The following is a 16,641-nucleotide window of genomic DNA, read 5'->3' on the forward strand; positions in this document are numbered from 1 at the left end:
AAAATCTATCAGAACCGATTGGAAACCTGTGATTCATCCGACAATTTCGGGCAATAATTAGGGTGAGGCGATGCAAGAATTAGGAGTGGGGTAAATGTTTGGTTTGAAGCTCCACGTAATGATTTTTCGATGATGTTTTGATTTTCAATTTATATGGCGAAAACTGTGATTTTGTTGATTTTGACTTAAGCTTTTAAATATGTAAATGATTTTTTGAAGCAATCGATGCAACATTTATAGATTAACAAATGCACAACTAGTTAAAACATTGAAATTTGATAGTGGTGGTATCTCGCATCAAACATCACATCAACTGTGTCCGGATTAGGATTCTGCGGCCGAAAATCTGTCAGAGGCTTTCATAGCCTGTTGATGTAAATAACAATAAATAAATGATCGTAAGATTATGTAAGGGAGAAGATGTTACTGAAAATCTCGAAACCCCAGATTTCCTATTGGCGAGATTCATCAACGATGTAATATAACAAGCAAGTTTAGACATCTTTTGTCACTTCACTTTATGGCGTTATTTTTGCACGAGCTACCAGAGTTAAATCAAGTTTTTTCCCATCGTATATGTTACCTAATATATGCACGATACCACAAATTCCTTCTAATTTTAATATCTAGACATAGCTGGTGTGATGATTAAAGCGTATGCCTATCACGCCGAGGACCTGGGATCGAATCCCACTCCCGACAAACTCATAAAATGTGAGTTCTTCCTTCGGAAAGGGAGTACAGATAAAAAATAAATTTTACCTTATTTGCAACAACTAACCATTTGAACAAAAACTCTGAATAGGTCCCACTTGCCCCGTGAAACACAGTAAATGAAGATCTGCTACACTTTTCATTATATGCATAATATATGGAGTGTAAATATTTTAAAACAATTTTAATGCACGCTAATAAGTAGAAATATACTAACAACGACTTTTGGATCCATTGCTTAGCTTATCTTAGACTGACTCCACATAATCTTATCTTATCTATGGTTGCTACTCCCGAACAAATTTCAGTTGCACAATGTTTCAACTGAATAATTGACTGGGAGTGGTCAAAATTCTCACTGTGCACGCTATTTAACGGTACAATAACGGCGCCGGCAAAGTCCTTGCAGTCTGGTTGGAAGAGGGAAGGAATATTAATATCAACCTTTGTTATGTGAAAGTTGTCGTTTACCGCACGTCTCCACCAAAAGTTGAAGGAGGGGTTGTTTGTTAGTAGGGAAGGTATCGTTGGGTCTGGATTCACTTTGATAACTAATATGAGCTTTTGAATTTGAGTTATGCCATGCAGACTGTCGCGCTATTGTTCGCTTTACGCGGAAAGCAAACAATCGACTATTCATATCGGGTGGTCGCTCAATGTTTACTGCATAAGACGTAACAAAACCCCTCCGGCACACGCGAATGACATTACGATCAGTGAAGAGAATTGTCAGACAAAAGAGGCACAAAACAAGCAACAAAGAAGATGCGACGATTACTCTTTATCCCTACTGGTAACAGATAATGACATGATCTCGAAATTTTTTGTTGCAGACAAAACGGAAGCAGAATTTGTTGCGTACTTTTCAACTCGTGAATAATCAATTATTGCTAACCCAAAGTCAAAACTGTTTGATGATAGAGCTTCACCAGAGTTGCAGTGTTTACCGACTCGAAGTTACCCTTCGAAAATCGCAATGCAAGGCTTAAAAATCTCTAAACTCGTGGTGTACGATGTTAATCCCATTATTTTCAAGTTGGGACAAACTTATGTCGCATGGGTTTGTTTGTCGCAACAAATACAGGTTGCGACATTGTCATTATTGTTGCGCGATGGTTGAATTTTGATTCACTGATTACGATGAAAACAACAAAAACTGAATCGCATTCAGCAACACCGGCCTCCGGTTCCACACAACCGAACCACGCCAACGGAACTCAACAACGACTTTTGGATCAATTGGAATTACTAAATAATTTGTGTTCAGAAATTGTTGGCATGACAAAACCAAATTAGCACTGTTTTAGGTTCCACTTACCCCGGGGTACCTAACTTTGGATTTAACCCTCTCACTAACAAAAACCATTATTCCCTTGATAGCTAGCCCTGAGAGATCTTTCTAGGTGTCCAAATAATCATCCTTTCCCATCGCACAACAGCCGCAAACACATTACCAGGACAGCTCTCGACCGTTGGAGAATTGTGTGAAACTGGTTGAAGAGTCGGAGATTAATTCAAAATATTGGTGCATTGGTATTCGACAAGAAGGAGGCAACCCACATAACAGCGGTCTAGGGCTGCGCCACCTACGAATTTGTGCTACTCGCCTAATGCTATTGCTAAATTCGGGATCATTTATAACAAAAATACATAAATTGGCAACAACATAAAGGCGCTTAAATCCTCTGTTTTTGGTACTTACTTACCGGTCAGGCTAAGGCCGGGGTGGCCTCTGCTGTACATAGTAGCCGCCTCCATTCCACTCGGTCCATGGCTGTTTGTCTCCAGTTCCGCACTCTGCGTAGGGTCCGCAGATCGTCCTCCACTTGGTCGACCCACCTAGCTCGCGGCGCTCCACGTCTTCTTGTACCGGTCGGATGACTCTCGAGAACCATTTTAGTCGGGTTGCTATCCGACATCCTGATGACGTGACCCGCCCACCGTAGCCTTCCGATTTTCGCGGTATGGACGATGGTTGGTTCTCCCAGCAGCTGATGCAGCTCGTGGTTCATTCGCCTTCTCCAAGTCCCGTCTTCCATCTGCACTCCGCCGTAGATGGTACGCAACACCTTCCGTTCGAAAACTCCAAGGGCGCGTTGGTCCTCTGCACGTAGGGTCCATGTTTCGTGCCCATAGAGGACGACCGGTCTAATCAACGTTTTGTAGATGGTTAACTTCGTGTTACGGCGAACTTTATTCGATCGTAGAGTTCTGCGGAGTCTAAAGTAGGCACGATTTCCTGCCACAATGCGCCTCTGAATTTCTCTGCTGGTGTCGTTGTCGTCGGTCACCAGTGAGCCCAAGTACATGAATTCTTCAACCGCCTCGATTTCATCACCGTCGATATGAATTCGGGGTGGCGGGCGCGGTGATTCCTCCCTGGAGCCCTTTGCCATCATGTACTTTGTCTTCGACACATTAATGACTAGTCCGATTCGCCTGGCTTCACTCTTTAGTCGGATGTACGTTTCCGCCATCATCTCATATTTACGAGCAATAATATCAATATCATCGGCGAAACCAAGCAGCTGAACGGACTTCGTGAAAATCGTCCCACTCGTGTTTATCCCCGCTCTCCTTATCACACCCTCTAACGCAATGTTGAACAGCAAGCACGAAAGACCATCACCTTGCCGTAACCCTCTGCGAGATTCGAAGGGACTCGAGAGTGTCCCTGATACTCGAACTACGCACATCACTCGATCCATCGTCGCCTTGATCAACCGTTTCAGTTTATCCGGGAATCCATCTCTTTATATACTTAGTACAATTCGTGGTTCATACGACGCCGCGAGATGCCGTCCTCCAGTTTTCCACCGCGTATTGTTCGCAGCACTTTACGTTCGAAGACTCAACGTTCACGATTCATGGCCGTATAAAGCGACCGGAAGAATCAGAGTCTTGTACAACGCGAGTTTTGTCTTCGTTTGCAGACATTGGTTTCGATAGTGGCGCATCCTATTGAATTATTATGGGACCCACCACTTTAGGAACACTACCACCACTAATAAGTGCAAAGGAGCAAAAATATATAATATATTGAAATATTGAACAAAAAACTGAATTAATTGCATCTATTAAAAATGTTATTTGCAAGCTTTTTGGTTGAAATAGTGCTGAATTACACTACCACTACTATTGGTACTACCTTCACTAAGGGAGCTGTCACCGTAGAATGAAAACAGGAGCACCTCACTGGGCAGAAGGAACGGTGCCCCTATAAGGCACACAATGTTCTTTTACATGAAACTACACTCCGTTAAGAATGATCAACGATCAACGATCAATTCTGACTATACATGTCAATGGTTGCTCCTCCGTGATTGATCTGAACTGGTATCAATTGCACTGAGATCCAACTGAATAATGGGCTGCGACATTCCACTTATTCTCAAAGTGCAATTTTAGCAGCTCATGCATATTTGATCAATAACGGCGCCGGCCAAGTCCTTATAGTCAGCTGGGAAGGGAAAGGAATGTTAGAGTGTACTGGTTGTTGCTACTAGAGACCGAGAGCACTCGGCGTCCCCACAACCTGCACGGACTGGGGTATTTGTTAGACGGAAAGGATGGGAGATCTGGGAGTCACCGTTGGGTCGGTGATACGATCCATGGATAGGGATTATTTATAGTGTTCGTGATAGATTGTGTGGTGAATAAGGTCAAGCGGCACAGCACGCTTTGGTTGCATAACTTATAGGCGTTATATATACACTGTGCTGTGCGTGGAAGTTGGAAGGGAGGGAAACGATTATTTTTTTAAATTCGTTTCTGGTTCTAGCGATGGCTATGAACATATGAATATACATGAGTTGTATATGTAGAGAAGAGAGAGCGAGAGAAAGTAGATAGAAAGATACAAAGTAGGATGAAAAGGACGGGCCAGGGATTGAACCCATGACCTTCTGCATACGAATCAGAAGCGGTAGCCACTAGACCACCAAGCCCGTCCTGAAACATACACTCCGTTAAGAATGAAGATTAAAAACACAAAACATATTTCTAAAAATGATCATCAAAAGGTTTTAAACTAGTGTTAGCATTGTTTGAACTTTATTTTAAACACGGCTACGCTCAAAAATGTGTTCGGCCTGCACATTTTTAGTAAACATCCATGCCGAACATGACTGTGTTGGAAACACACATTTTTTTTTAATTGCTCGTACGCTCACATGAGCATGTATTTTGCAATAATTTCGACATGGCAACCTCACTGGGTTTATAAACCACCTTCAAATAGCGAAAAATATTGATATTTTGCAAAAATGTGATAGAACGAGCAATTTTAAAAAATGTGTGTTTCCAACACAGTCCCTTTGCGGCATGGGTGTTAACCAAAAATGAGTTTTTATTTTAGAGAGAACACATTGCCCACAACTGACTATTTAAATTTTACGATAGTCAAAAAGCTTATGTACATTTATTCCGTTCCAGGCTTTATCGCTTTTAAGACAGAGCATCGACATAATGGTGATTTGCCTTTATTTCAATACGCTCAACAATCATATGTAAGAGAGTCTAGAGGGGGTGGTACCTTACCTTACCTTGATACCTTGTTGGCTACAAAGTAACTTTACTCCAATGCCGAGCGTATAGTAGAGCTCCATCTTCGTCGGTCTTGGGCGATGTTCCTCCAGTTTCCCCGAACGTGTAGGGATCGTAGATCTCTTCAACCGCGTGCAGCCAGCGAGTTCGCGGCCGCCCACGAAGTCGCCTACCTCTACCGGGCTCTCTGCTGAATATTGTTTTCGCTATTCTTTCTTCCGACATTCGCACTACGTGTCCAGCCCACTGAAGTCTGCCGTATTTTATACGTTTCACAATATTCGCATCTTCGTACACTTGGTACAACTCGTGATTCATGCGTCTGCGCCACACTCCATTTTCTTGTTTCCCACCGAGAATTGTCCGCAGCACTTTGCGCTCAAAAACTCCAAAAGCTTTTCGGTCTACCTCCTTTAACGTCCACGCTTCGTGACCGTAGAGGGCAACCGGAAGAATCAGCGTCTTATACAGAGCGAATTTTGTTTGCGTTTGCAAGTTACGGGACCTAAGCTGGCTACGCAATCCGTAAAAGGCCCTATTCGCAGCTGCAATACGCCTTTTCACTTCACGGGAAACGTCATTGTCACATGTCACAAGTGTTCCAAGATAAACAAATTCTTCAACAACTTCAAACACTTCCCCATCAATCACTACCTCAGCACTAACACCACTAGGCCTGCTTCTGTCTCTACCCGCTATCATGTACTTCGTCTTGGTAGAGTTAATCGTCAAGCCTATCCTCGCTGTCTCTCTCTTCAGAGGAGCATAAGCTTCCTCCACTGCCCTACGATCGATGCCGATGAGATCAATATCGTCCGCAAAACCGAAGAGCATGTGCGACCGTGTGATGATAGAGCCATTCCTCTGCACGCCTGACCTCCTAATCGCTCCTTCGAGTGCAATGTTGAACAATAAATTTGAAAGAGCATCCCCCTGCTTCAATCCATCCAAGGTCACAAACGACGTAGACACTTCGTCCGCGATCCGAATACTTGATTTTGATCCATCCAGCGTTGCGCGTATCAGCCTAATTAGTTTCGCCGGAAAACCATGTTCTGACATTATCTGCCAAAGCTCATTTCTTTTCACTGAATCGTACGCTGCTTTAAAATCAATGAACAGATGGTGAGTCTGCAAGTTATATTCCCGAAATTTATCTAGGATCGTCCGCAGGGTAAACATTTGATCCGTCGTTGATCGGCCCTCACGAAAACCAGCCTGGTATTCGCCGACGAAGGACTCCTCAAGAGGTCGCAGTCTGTTGAACAGGACACGCGACAGTATCTTATACGCCGAATTTAAAAGGGTAATCCCTCTGTAATTGGCACACTCCAGTCTGTGCCCTTTCTTGTAGATTGGGCATATGAGGCCATCCAACCAACTGGTGGGCAATTCTTCATCCTCCCAAATCTTTATAATAATCTGATGGATTGATTGATGTAGCTGCTCGCTTCCGTGCTTAAGAAGTTCGACCGGGATCTCGTCCCGGGGTGGTATGAGCATTATAAGAGACTCAATTGTAAATAGAATAGATTGATGAGATTGACTTAATGACCTATTGTATGTGCGTTTATTTTACTTTTGGGTCAATCAACTGACAACGGTATCTATAATTATCTTGGTTGGAAGAACATCTATCCGTAGGCTGGTGCATCTCAAAATGGATAATGCTTATCGCAATGCTTATCATATTGCTGGAGCCACCCATTTTTTTAAATTTGCACACGGTAAAAACAGAAATGTAATAATTCGATGGCGAAATTTCCCCTGATTAGTCAAGCATTACGATAAGGATGCGTTTAAAGATTAATCTAAAATTTCTCTATAAAAGCGTTTGAATTCCATAGTACCACCAGTAGTCAATCGGACTGTGACCCTACAATGAAAACTCTAGTGCTGTTGGTTGGTCTTCTGGCAGTGGCCAGTGCTGAGTGGATCGAGATCGACTGGTCTCAGGTGCGCCCAATTGAGGAATTCGACCACTACTGGGCTCGTCTGCCAGCTGAGTTGCAATACCTGCGTCAGCTGCTGCCGGAACGTCGTATCACCAATGGAGCCCAAGCCACCCCTGGCCAGTTCCCGTATCAGATTGCTCTGCTCAGTACCTTCGCCGCAGGAACCGGTTTGTGCGGAGGAACCGTTCTGACCAACAACTTCATCATGACCGCTGCTCATTGTGTCCAGAATGCCTTTGGAGGTACTGCCATTATGGGAGCCCACAACCGTAATGTTGTCGAGGCTAGCCAACAGCGCATTGCTTTCACATCGGCTGGAATCCACATGCACCCTGGATACACTCCAACCAACATCCGTAACGACATCGCTACCGTTCGCCTGAACAGCGCCATGACCTTCACCGATCGTGTTGCCCCAACTCGCATTCCTGCTGCCGGAGATGGCCGAAGCTTTGCTGGAATGACCGGTACCGTTTCTGGATTCGGACGCACCTCGGATGCCAGCCAGGCCACTTCCGCTGTCGTCATGTTCACCAGCAACCCAATCATGACCCATGCCGATTGTTTGTCCAGCTGGGGTGGAAACACCAACCTGATCCAGGCCCAGAACATCTGTTTGTCTGGAACTGGCGGTCGCTCCGCTTGCAACGGTGACTCTGGTGGCCCACTGACCGTCCAGGACGGAGGCAGCCTGCAGGTCGGTATTGTATCGTTCGGTTCCGCTGCCGGATGCTCGATCGGTATGCCATCGGTGTACGTCCGCGTGTCGCACTTCAGAGACTGGATTCTGGCTAACTCCGATTTGTAAATTGTTGTTGACCTTTATATTGAATAGATCTTTGACAAAAGCAGCGTGAACTAATTCGTTTTTCAATATAACATATCACACTCATATAAACTCAATAGCTTTCATCTAAAATATTTGTCTTATCTATTTTCTTAAATGTAAACTTAACTGAAGATTTTCTTAAAGTACATACAAAAGTTCCCTACAGAAGAGAGAAAAACTTATACGGTTCTGGAATAAGAACAATGCGAAATGAACATTGGTGTGGTTTGAGAGCGTCCACGTTTTCCAAAGGTACAAGACTGAGAGCTTTTGGAATGCCCATGTGGACAGTTCTTTTATGGCAGAAAAGTGCCATTTTACAATCAGAACATAGTCGATTGGTGATTCCGTCTGCTGTTGTGAACACCAAAATTTGGAGTAACAATAAAAGAAGATGTGCTGATGCTGAAAGATGACACATGGACGTGCTAAGAATATGTAACCATTAGAGAGTTGCGCAAACAGGAAATCGTTCGGATCATAAAAAATCAAGCCAAAACAAACATTTTCAGCAAAGTTGCATTGGATTTTTGTTGTCAATTTATTTTACAGCATATCATCCCGTCCTTCCAACGATCCATTCTGTTTCCTATTATATTGTACATCTCATCTTCAGCTTTCCTTGCTCGGTTCTAAAAAAAAACTCTCCTTCTAATTGATAAACCTATGTTTTTTAATTATACTGGGATTTTCTGTTTTATTTCACTTTATACATTTTTCTTCGACACCGTCTTGCATTATCCGCTCTCATCACGTTTCCCATTCTCTCTCATTTTTTTTTTGTATTTATTGATTTCACTCCCATTCATGTTATTCACCCTCTCATACTCAACACGGAAACAAAAATAGAACTCACTGCTCACTGATTTAACGATTTGTCAACAACTTGTTTCTCGGAGTGGGTGCGTTTGTGTTAGAAAAACGGAAAAATGGGCAATGCACACACCCCCATCTTCATACGATCCATCCATTGTGGTTCGCACGTCTGGCTCATCCTAAAAAATACGAAAGGTCCCCGAAACGTTTCGAGGTGAAAATTGCATTTACATTTGCGTTCATATTGACTTTCGGTCTCGCATCTACCGGAGTGTGTGTGTTTCGAATGAAAACGGTTTAACTTATCGAGCGTTTTTTTTTGTTTACCACCAGTGTTTGTGTGTGTATGTTTGTTTGCGTTGGCGTGTGTTTGAATTTGTATCGCTACGTACCGCTGTTTTTGTTAGTTTATTTTTGTTTGATTGTTTTTAGTTTTATATTTTCTATACAAATAGAGGATAACTTTAGTTTCTCTGGGAGTGGTTTAGAGATTTTGTTGTTGCTTGTTCAGTTTATTATGCCCTAGTGTAGCTAGTTTTTGTTTATTTTGCTAAATAACTATTTTTCAATAATCTTTGGACTAATACTCTCTTTCATCTGCCTCACTCCGCTGCATGAATCGACCTACATTTGTTTTATGCTAGTAATTATACCGATTCAGTTCACATTTCAAATGTGATTGAGGGAAATTTTGGCTAATTGGTATTTTTTTTAGTTTACGAAATTGTTCAGTCAATTTGTATAGGACAGAGAAATACAAAATACCTGTCTGAAAACAGAATGGCAAAGCGTATAACAGTTCATGGAGAATGATCATCAATAAAGTAGAAGTTGGTGTTTTAAAACAGGGAACGAAAACTGGAAAAATTTATAGGCAAATAACTTTAAATCTGATGTAGAAGAACAACATATATTATAATTACATAAACTAGATAGATAGAAGAGATTTGCAACGCTTAAAATGTGAACTGAATTGGTTGAATAGCGGAGTAAAAAATGTAAGACGATATTTTAATTTTAAACATAATTTGTTTTGTTTGGTGAAAACAGAAAATGTTTAGTTTTTTTTTTCATTCACGGAGCAAAATTGCTGGGGTAGTGAAGGCAAAACTGAGAAACATACAATTAATTTGAACCAAATGAGTGAGTGTTTCTGTATTAATAATAATAATTGCACATCTTTTAGTCTGGCTGCTTGAAACGGTCGCAAGCAATCACTGGGTGCACAATTTTCGCAAAAGAGCTTAAGGATCATGAAGAAATTTGAAAAAAATCCCGCGAATAGTCTTGCATAGCTACTAGAATCTACCCAATGACTCCCTGGATGTCCTACGTCTGCACGAGTGTACGCTGGTATTCAATTTTACACCAGAAAAATGAGATGAAGCAAGAGATTTTTCCACCACTGCTAGTCTCTTTTCGTTTTTTTTGTGAAATAGGGTATCGGGATGCTTCGTTGGCATAGCCCCCTCGTTCGGCCTATCTCAACGTTATCCAAAAACTCAAACAAACACGCATAACTGGATATCGGAAAAGCTATGCGGCAAACAACTGTAACATTTCGTTTCAATTTTAGCACTTTTGAGCATTAAAAATGAATGAAAATGTCACTTTGTTTAGCTTTTGTAGACGCCATGATTCTTCGGCTTAGTGGGTAGTCTATATACATGATCATAAATGGCATGATTCTGGAACATTTCGAACTGACTTTTCAATAACTGAACATTTGATGCGACGGTCAAAGACGCTATTTTGAGCTTGTATATTAGTTTTCAACGAATAATAAATATTTTACAAGTTGAATGTGGGCCGAATATTGAGGACATTTTTTTCACTATGTACCCAAATCTTGGCCCATCAGTAAAGTGACGTAAAAAACACCGATAAAGTGACGTCAACAACATTGCTTGCGTAAGAACCAGAAAGAACGAACAGGAAGAAAGATTTTGTGTACGGTTACTGTAAAAATATAACACAATAATAGGGTTGCGTTGTTTCCGTTAATAAATTAAGAATGAACTTAAGTTTAAGTAATTTATTTACAGTTTTTTGAAAATTTGGCTCCAAAAATGTAATGTACAAGTAAGATTGGTGAACAAACAGAGATAATACTTCAGCAGAAATATTGAAAAAAATGAGATAATGTGGTTCTAGTGCATGGAAAGCAATAGGCCAACGTTGTATCCACTAATAGGCCAATTTTTGTACCATAGACCAACGTTGCATACCACCGCATCGAGTCTTTTCAACTTAATAAAGTAAATTCTTGAATATTTACGTTAGTTTACTTCCAATTGGGGAAACATGCATTACCTAGAGTGTGTAATAGGGTCAACATATTATTTCTAGTGCTATTAATTCATGAGTTACGGTCAAAATTGTCAATGCGGCTTGCAAATTAGGCCAAGGAATGGTACATATACCCTACTAGAAATTTGTTGTCTTTTGATCCGGAAGCCAGGGGATACGAAAGAAAAGCCCGAGTCTTATCTCTTGACACCTTCCCAGATAAGTCACTTACTACGATACTAATATAAGCTGTTCGGCCGCGTCAATGCTTGTAATACATCTCCGATGTACTGCAAGCTTTAATAATGACCAGAAAAGTGATGGAAGTAGTCGATATAAATACGTTCCAAGACACTTAACCAAGAGATGACTGTGACTAGATATTTCCTAGGTATCCCAGCAGATTCATTCAAATCATGCGAAGTTCCTTCGGATGATTCTACAAGAAAACTTATCTGTGATTTTTTTATACAACTCTCTGAACTTTAAATTTCGCAAATTCATGATATATTTTCCATGATTATTTCGGAGATCACGTTACTGAACGTAGTTTGATTAACTCCGTTGACATAGCCAAACAATTAAAAACGAAAGAATTATTTTGATTATGGATTCATAACACAAATTCAACTACAAGCTGCTTAGAATTCTATCCAAATAATAGACATTTTTTGAAAATGTTGCTTATCTTACAACGAACCGTTTTTTTTAATTGTTGGGTAAACATTGCTTATAACGACAGCTTTTTGTTGTACCTAAATGCTATGCAAAGTCACCATCATACGAAAGATGATTAAGACGTTTTATTAATACAGAAACACTCATAATAAACTGTCTTCAGACCAACTATAGTGCATCCGAGGTCTTCGTATACAGCGTCTAACGATTCTCGATTACGGTTTTTAGTTTTAAAAGCCTCAAAAAACCTAGAAAAACTTGGTCACTTTATCAAAGAGAAAACTAACTCGAGGTAGTGTCACTTCCGTTTGAGTTAACCAATCAGAAGAGAAAAATCCATTTTGTCCATTCCATCCATACTGCACAACAACGTGATAGAATCACATCTTAAGCTCATCCCTTTCAAAACGGATTGTACGTGCTACCAACTCGGTTTCCTCCCGGATTCACCCTAGATGCAATAGTTACTATATCATATCGTGCAACTTCCCTGTTCACCCTCCGTCGTAATCGATCCAGCCTTGCTTCATTTTGTTATTTCCAACCATTTGCCTACACAACTGAAAATAATCCTTACTATGCTATTATCACTCTTTCGTTTTAGTAGTTTTAGGTAGGTAGTAAGAAGTCATGTCATTCCTTTATTCGTCTATTTCCCACACCATTATATTTTCCATTTCTCTAGTAACGTATACTCTTTCCACTGTAACAATTTGTCCAAATAATTCATAAATTTTCGTTTCAACTTTATAAATATAAACCCAGAAAAATTTCGACGCCATCCTGCACAAAGGAGGATTGCAAAATAATACACGAATATAAAAGGATTTCGCTGACTAGACTAATGGCATTGTCTTCATTGTTGTCGTTTACATGATATACCCAATCCGCATGACCACTCTTTTTCCCATCGTTGCTACTGAATATATGAATCGACTGCACGAACTCTAAATAATCGATTTCCAATTGATAAACCTACTAAACTCGCACTGCGTGCTTTTGCTGGCAGCTTTCGCTCAAAAATCTGGTTCAAATTTAAAGCTTATAGATTTTCGATTCGATTTTATATAAACTTTTTTCTTTTGCACAAACAAACACCGCTCTAGGAATCAAACTTCAAGCGCGGGTACAAATCTATTTTGGATATCTTTATAACCTCAGTGTTTTAATATACGTGGAACGCTGGATAAACTAGTGTGTAGTGGGAATGAAGGGGGCTTTCCACTGGAAAATAATGTACAAACTAGCAGTTCAAACCGCATAACCGAATGTCAGTTTTGGGTGCGAGTGTGACTTTTCCTTTTATTTCATTCACACGTAAAAACTTTTCGATCTCTATCCACTAAAATAACAACTAAAATTGGTTGTTCTAAACTTTCCGCTTCTCTCAGAGGGGGAGGGGTCCAATGATGGGGGGGAGTTGTCACAATGACCGACAGTGGCGCTGCTTCTCAGATGAATGTGTGTGTGATATTTGTTTTGACTTCAGCTCTTGGCTAGCAGGCCTGGTTGCAGGTTACTTATTTGTTTGGTGCTATTCATTGCCTCTTTTGTTTTTTTTTACAGGAAAAACTATAGCTGAGCTGAGTCTTGGTGCATCAGGGGCGACAGTGGTCCAGCTACTTTGCGACCCCGTTCGTACTCGTAATCCGCGTCTACTGATAGCCCTACAAAAGAAAAGAGTAAACAAATATATCGGTGAGGAAGTTAAACATTTAATCTATGTATTTCCCATAATACTAGGATAATACTGCATTTAATACTTTTACTAGCTCTAAGAATTGAATATCTATTAGCGATTAAAATAAACAAACAGCAACACTAGAGTACGCGTATTCTTAGGAAAAATGTATACGTTTGGCCCCAGAGACAATACGATTCCCTGGTTATCTTGAAGCAGATTTCAGATTCCTTCTAAAGAGTAGATAGTTTAAAAAATAGCCATATCAATGGAAATTTGGATGTCAGAGTAGCAAGGGAAGAAGAGAAACGAAACAGCGCGACAAGATGCAGGAATGTATGGATTTGAATGATATGCATAGATTCTAGGTAACTGTCGAAGGAATACAATAGAAGATCGCGCCAAAGCTCGCTATGCATAATGTCTAAGAACAATTCACTGAAGCAATCAGTACATTTGATCAAATGTTTGAGTAAAAATGGAACGAAGAACCAGCATAGGTTTGAAATGAATGAGAATGTCTAAAATGCTGTGTTTTAAGTTGAATAATTAACGCTGAACACTGAGATTGACTGAATTAATAAAACTGTAGCAGCACTCTGAATATTCAATGAACCGCAAAAGTGCCCAAGATTGATAACGGCCAAACTGTGGGACCACCAAAACAGAAACAAGAAACAGTTTAGGAAAATGAACAAAAACAGATGAGGAGAGAAGAAACTTCAGTCAAACTTCTCAAACACGAGAGGAAATACCTGGACCTATCGAACAATATTTTGATTGGACTGATCAACGAGAAAAAAAAACACAGAGGATGCATCAATTACACTGTTTTCGTGAGAACCTTTTTTTAGCATGGGAAGCCAGATTAAGTTGATCAGTCAAATTAGCTTTGCGGGTGCATTCTTGGGTACTAACAGATGAATAAAACGAGAACAGTTTTTTTTGGAAGCTGCCTATACTGATCAGACGATGGACAGGTCAATTTGTTTGCTTTGCGGACAATATCGGCACACACTGGGGCAGAACTGAAAATACATGGAAAAAACCTCTAGCTCGTCGAAATGTCGAGATACTCATTTGGTGTCTTCAGAGAAAATATTTCTATGGACATGGTCGATATTCTGAGCGGTAGTCAAATTTTCTTACGTTATTCGCATAAAAGTCCTATAAGTCATTTTAGCCAAATTGCTTTTTAGCGATATGGTTTCTTCGGCAAAGTTGTTTGGCTATTTATGCTGAAAAAGTTTGCTGAAGACGTCAAATTTCCAAAGCCTACTATTCTTGAGATATTGACCGATTTATAAAATACCTACCTAAAATCGATTTTCTTCATTAAAATACGTTTTTAAACAAATTTAATGTCCGTTTTCGAGTTATAATAATGAAAAATACTAAAATAAAACATATATCGAGGAAATTAGTTGAAAAAATAAAATATGCATTGATTTTATATAGACAGTAGGGTGCCAATGGAATGTATGGGAAAAATTTGACCATCGAATTTCAAAAACGGGTAGTGCTCAAAAGTTTCGTCTCCTCAAAAAAAAGTCCCCATGCAAAATTTCAGCTCAATTGGACTTCGCTAAGGGGTGGCCCAAAGCGGTCAAAGTTTGGCTGTTTTGAAACACGAAAAATATCCCAAGGTAGGGGTACATGAAAATTTCGAAATCGAAAATTTTTTTTTGATGCCAAATGCCTTAAAAGTGCATGAAACGTCGAGATCTGGTGTTATCTCAAAAAAATTTTTTTGGAAAAAAATTGACTTTTTGGACTTAGAAAATTTTTGAGTTGGGGGAGTGAAATGAATTTGAAATGGAGGATTTGAATTTAGTTGCTGAAATATTTAAAGCAATAGTACTGGAACATGTCTTATATCATCGTTGGCAACTGCTAGCATATTGTATATCATATATCGTTAGGGTGGTTCACTTATTTTGCATTAGGGTGGTCCTTTTTGTAGAAAAAATTAAAAAATAAGATAATAGTATTAAAAAATCACTTATATGTATACCTGTAAGTCATTTTCAATGTTGAATATATATAATATTTCATTAGGGTGGCTCATTTATTTTTAATTAGGGTGGTTCTTTGAGATGGAAATTAAGAACAAGAAAATATTTCCAGAAAACTTACCAGTCATATTTTTGTATAGTTTAAAACCATGATCCTTTATTGGCATGTAACACTTTGTTAAGATATTCCTAGACCAACATGTGGAAAGGGCGTAACAACCATTGCGATTTTCTGCTTCTCCTGTCCCTCCCGGGCATATCCCCAATTATTCATAAAATCTTTTATTTTCTTTTTTAAATTTTGAATCTTTTTTTTATTTTGGGTGTTTCACTTATTTTGCATAAGGGTGGTCCTTTTTGTAGAAAATTAAATAAAAAAACGATAATAGTATTTGTATTGTATTTTCCGTAAGGGTTGTTTTTTTTTTGGAAATTAAGATCAAAAAATACTTTGAGAAAATTCAACTAGGTAATCTTTTTCGTATAGCTTCAAGCCATGATTTCCTACAAATCTTTCGGTGACTTATCTATAATGACATATTCTCTAATTATTATCTCTCCTCTCGTTCTATTTCATTAATCACGGCATCAATATAGTGATTAAAACCGATTTACAGAATTAAATATTGTGGTACGGACTACCAAATGGCCGGGGTTCTGCTAAACCGAACTAAGCGCCAAAAAGTTTATTCCGAGATAATTAAGCTTAAAGTTCATCCACTCAGAAATAAACAACAGCTAAGATTATTTGAAACTTTTTCGCACACATGTAGCTTACAAGTCTTTATTAACCATCAGAGATGAAGAATATATGTAAATTATTTGAAATCATTGATATAATAACATTTTATTTCTCAGTACTTTGCACTCAGTTCACTCTGGCTGAACAAAAACATTGAGATATGGTTTATAGTTCAGTGTGGCTGACAGTGATTCTTTGTTTAAGAGAAAACCAGTCGGATTGTGAAAAAAATCTCGATTTTTCAGTGTCTATGAAATTGAAATCGATATCACTTACAATCCTTTACATGAATCAGAGAGGAGACGTATAGTATGGTAGCATAGAGGTCACAAAATAGTTTGAAATATGAACTGCGGATGCCCTCCCAGCCCAGCTCA

At 39.6% G+C, this 16,641-nt stretch overlaps 2 protein-coding genes across 9 annotated transcripts in view; one reads left to right on the forward strand and one right to left on the reverse strand.

The window, feature by feature from the left end:
* Window positions 1-7,099: 7,099 nt before the first annotated feature.
* LOC109432002 (brachyurin-like) lies at window positions 7,100-8,065 on the forward strand. The gene has a single exon (XM_019708307.3). The coding sequence runs from the start codon at window positions 7,141-7,143 to the stop codon at window positions 8,020-8,022; it is 882 nt and encodes a 293-aa protein (XP_019563852.3). The 5' UTR covers window positions 7,100-7,140; the 3' UTR covers window positions 8,023-8,065.
* Window positions 8,066-8,548: 483 nt separating this feature from the next.
* The window catches only part of LOC109409739 (hippocampus abundant transcript 1 protein), a 112,658-nt gene continuing 104,565 nt past the window's right edge, over window positions 8,549-16,641 (reverse strand). For all 8 annotated transcript variants that reach the window (XM_019683242.3, XM_019683241.3, XM_019683240.3 and 5 more), the window contains one exon: window positions 8,549-13,493. In XM_019683242.3, the coding sequence (XP_019538787.1) occupies window positions 13,399-13,493 (95 nt within the window). In that variant the 3' untranslated portion in view covers window positions 8,549-13,398. The remainder of the gene's footprint in view (window positions 13,494-16,641) is intronic.

The sequence above is a fragment of the Aedes albopictus genome, chromosome 2, assembly GCF_035046485.1.
Source record: "Aedes albopictus strain Foshan chromosome 2, AalbF5, whole genome shotgun sequence".
In the NCBI taxonomy this organism is placed as follows: Eukaryota; Metazoa; Arthropoda; class Insecta; order Diptera; family Culicidae; genus Aedes; species Aedes albopictus.

Coding starts and splice junctions, on each gene's coding strand:
- LOC109432002 (XM_019708307.3), top strand. CDS start 7,141: ATGAAAACTCTAGTGCTGTTGGTTGGTCTTCTGGCAGTGGCCAGTGCT.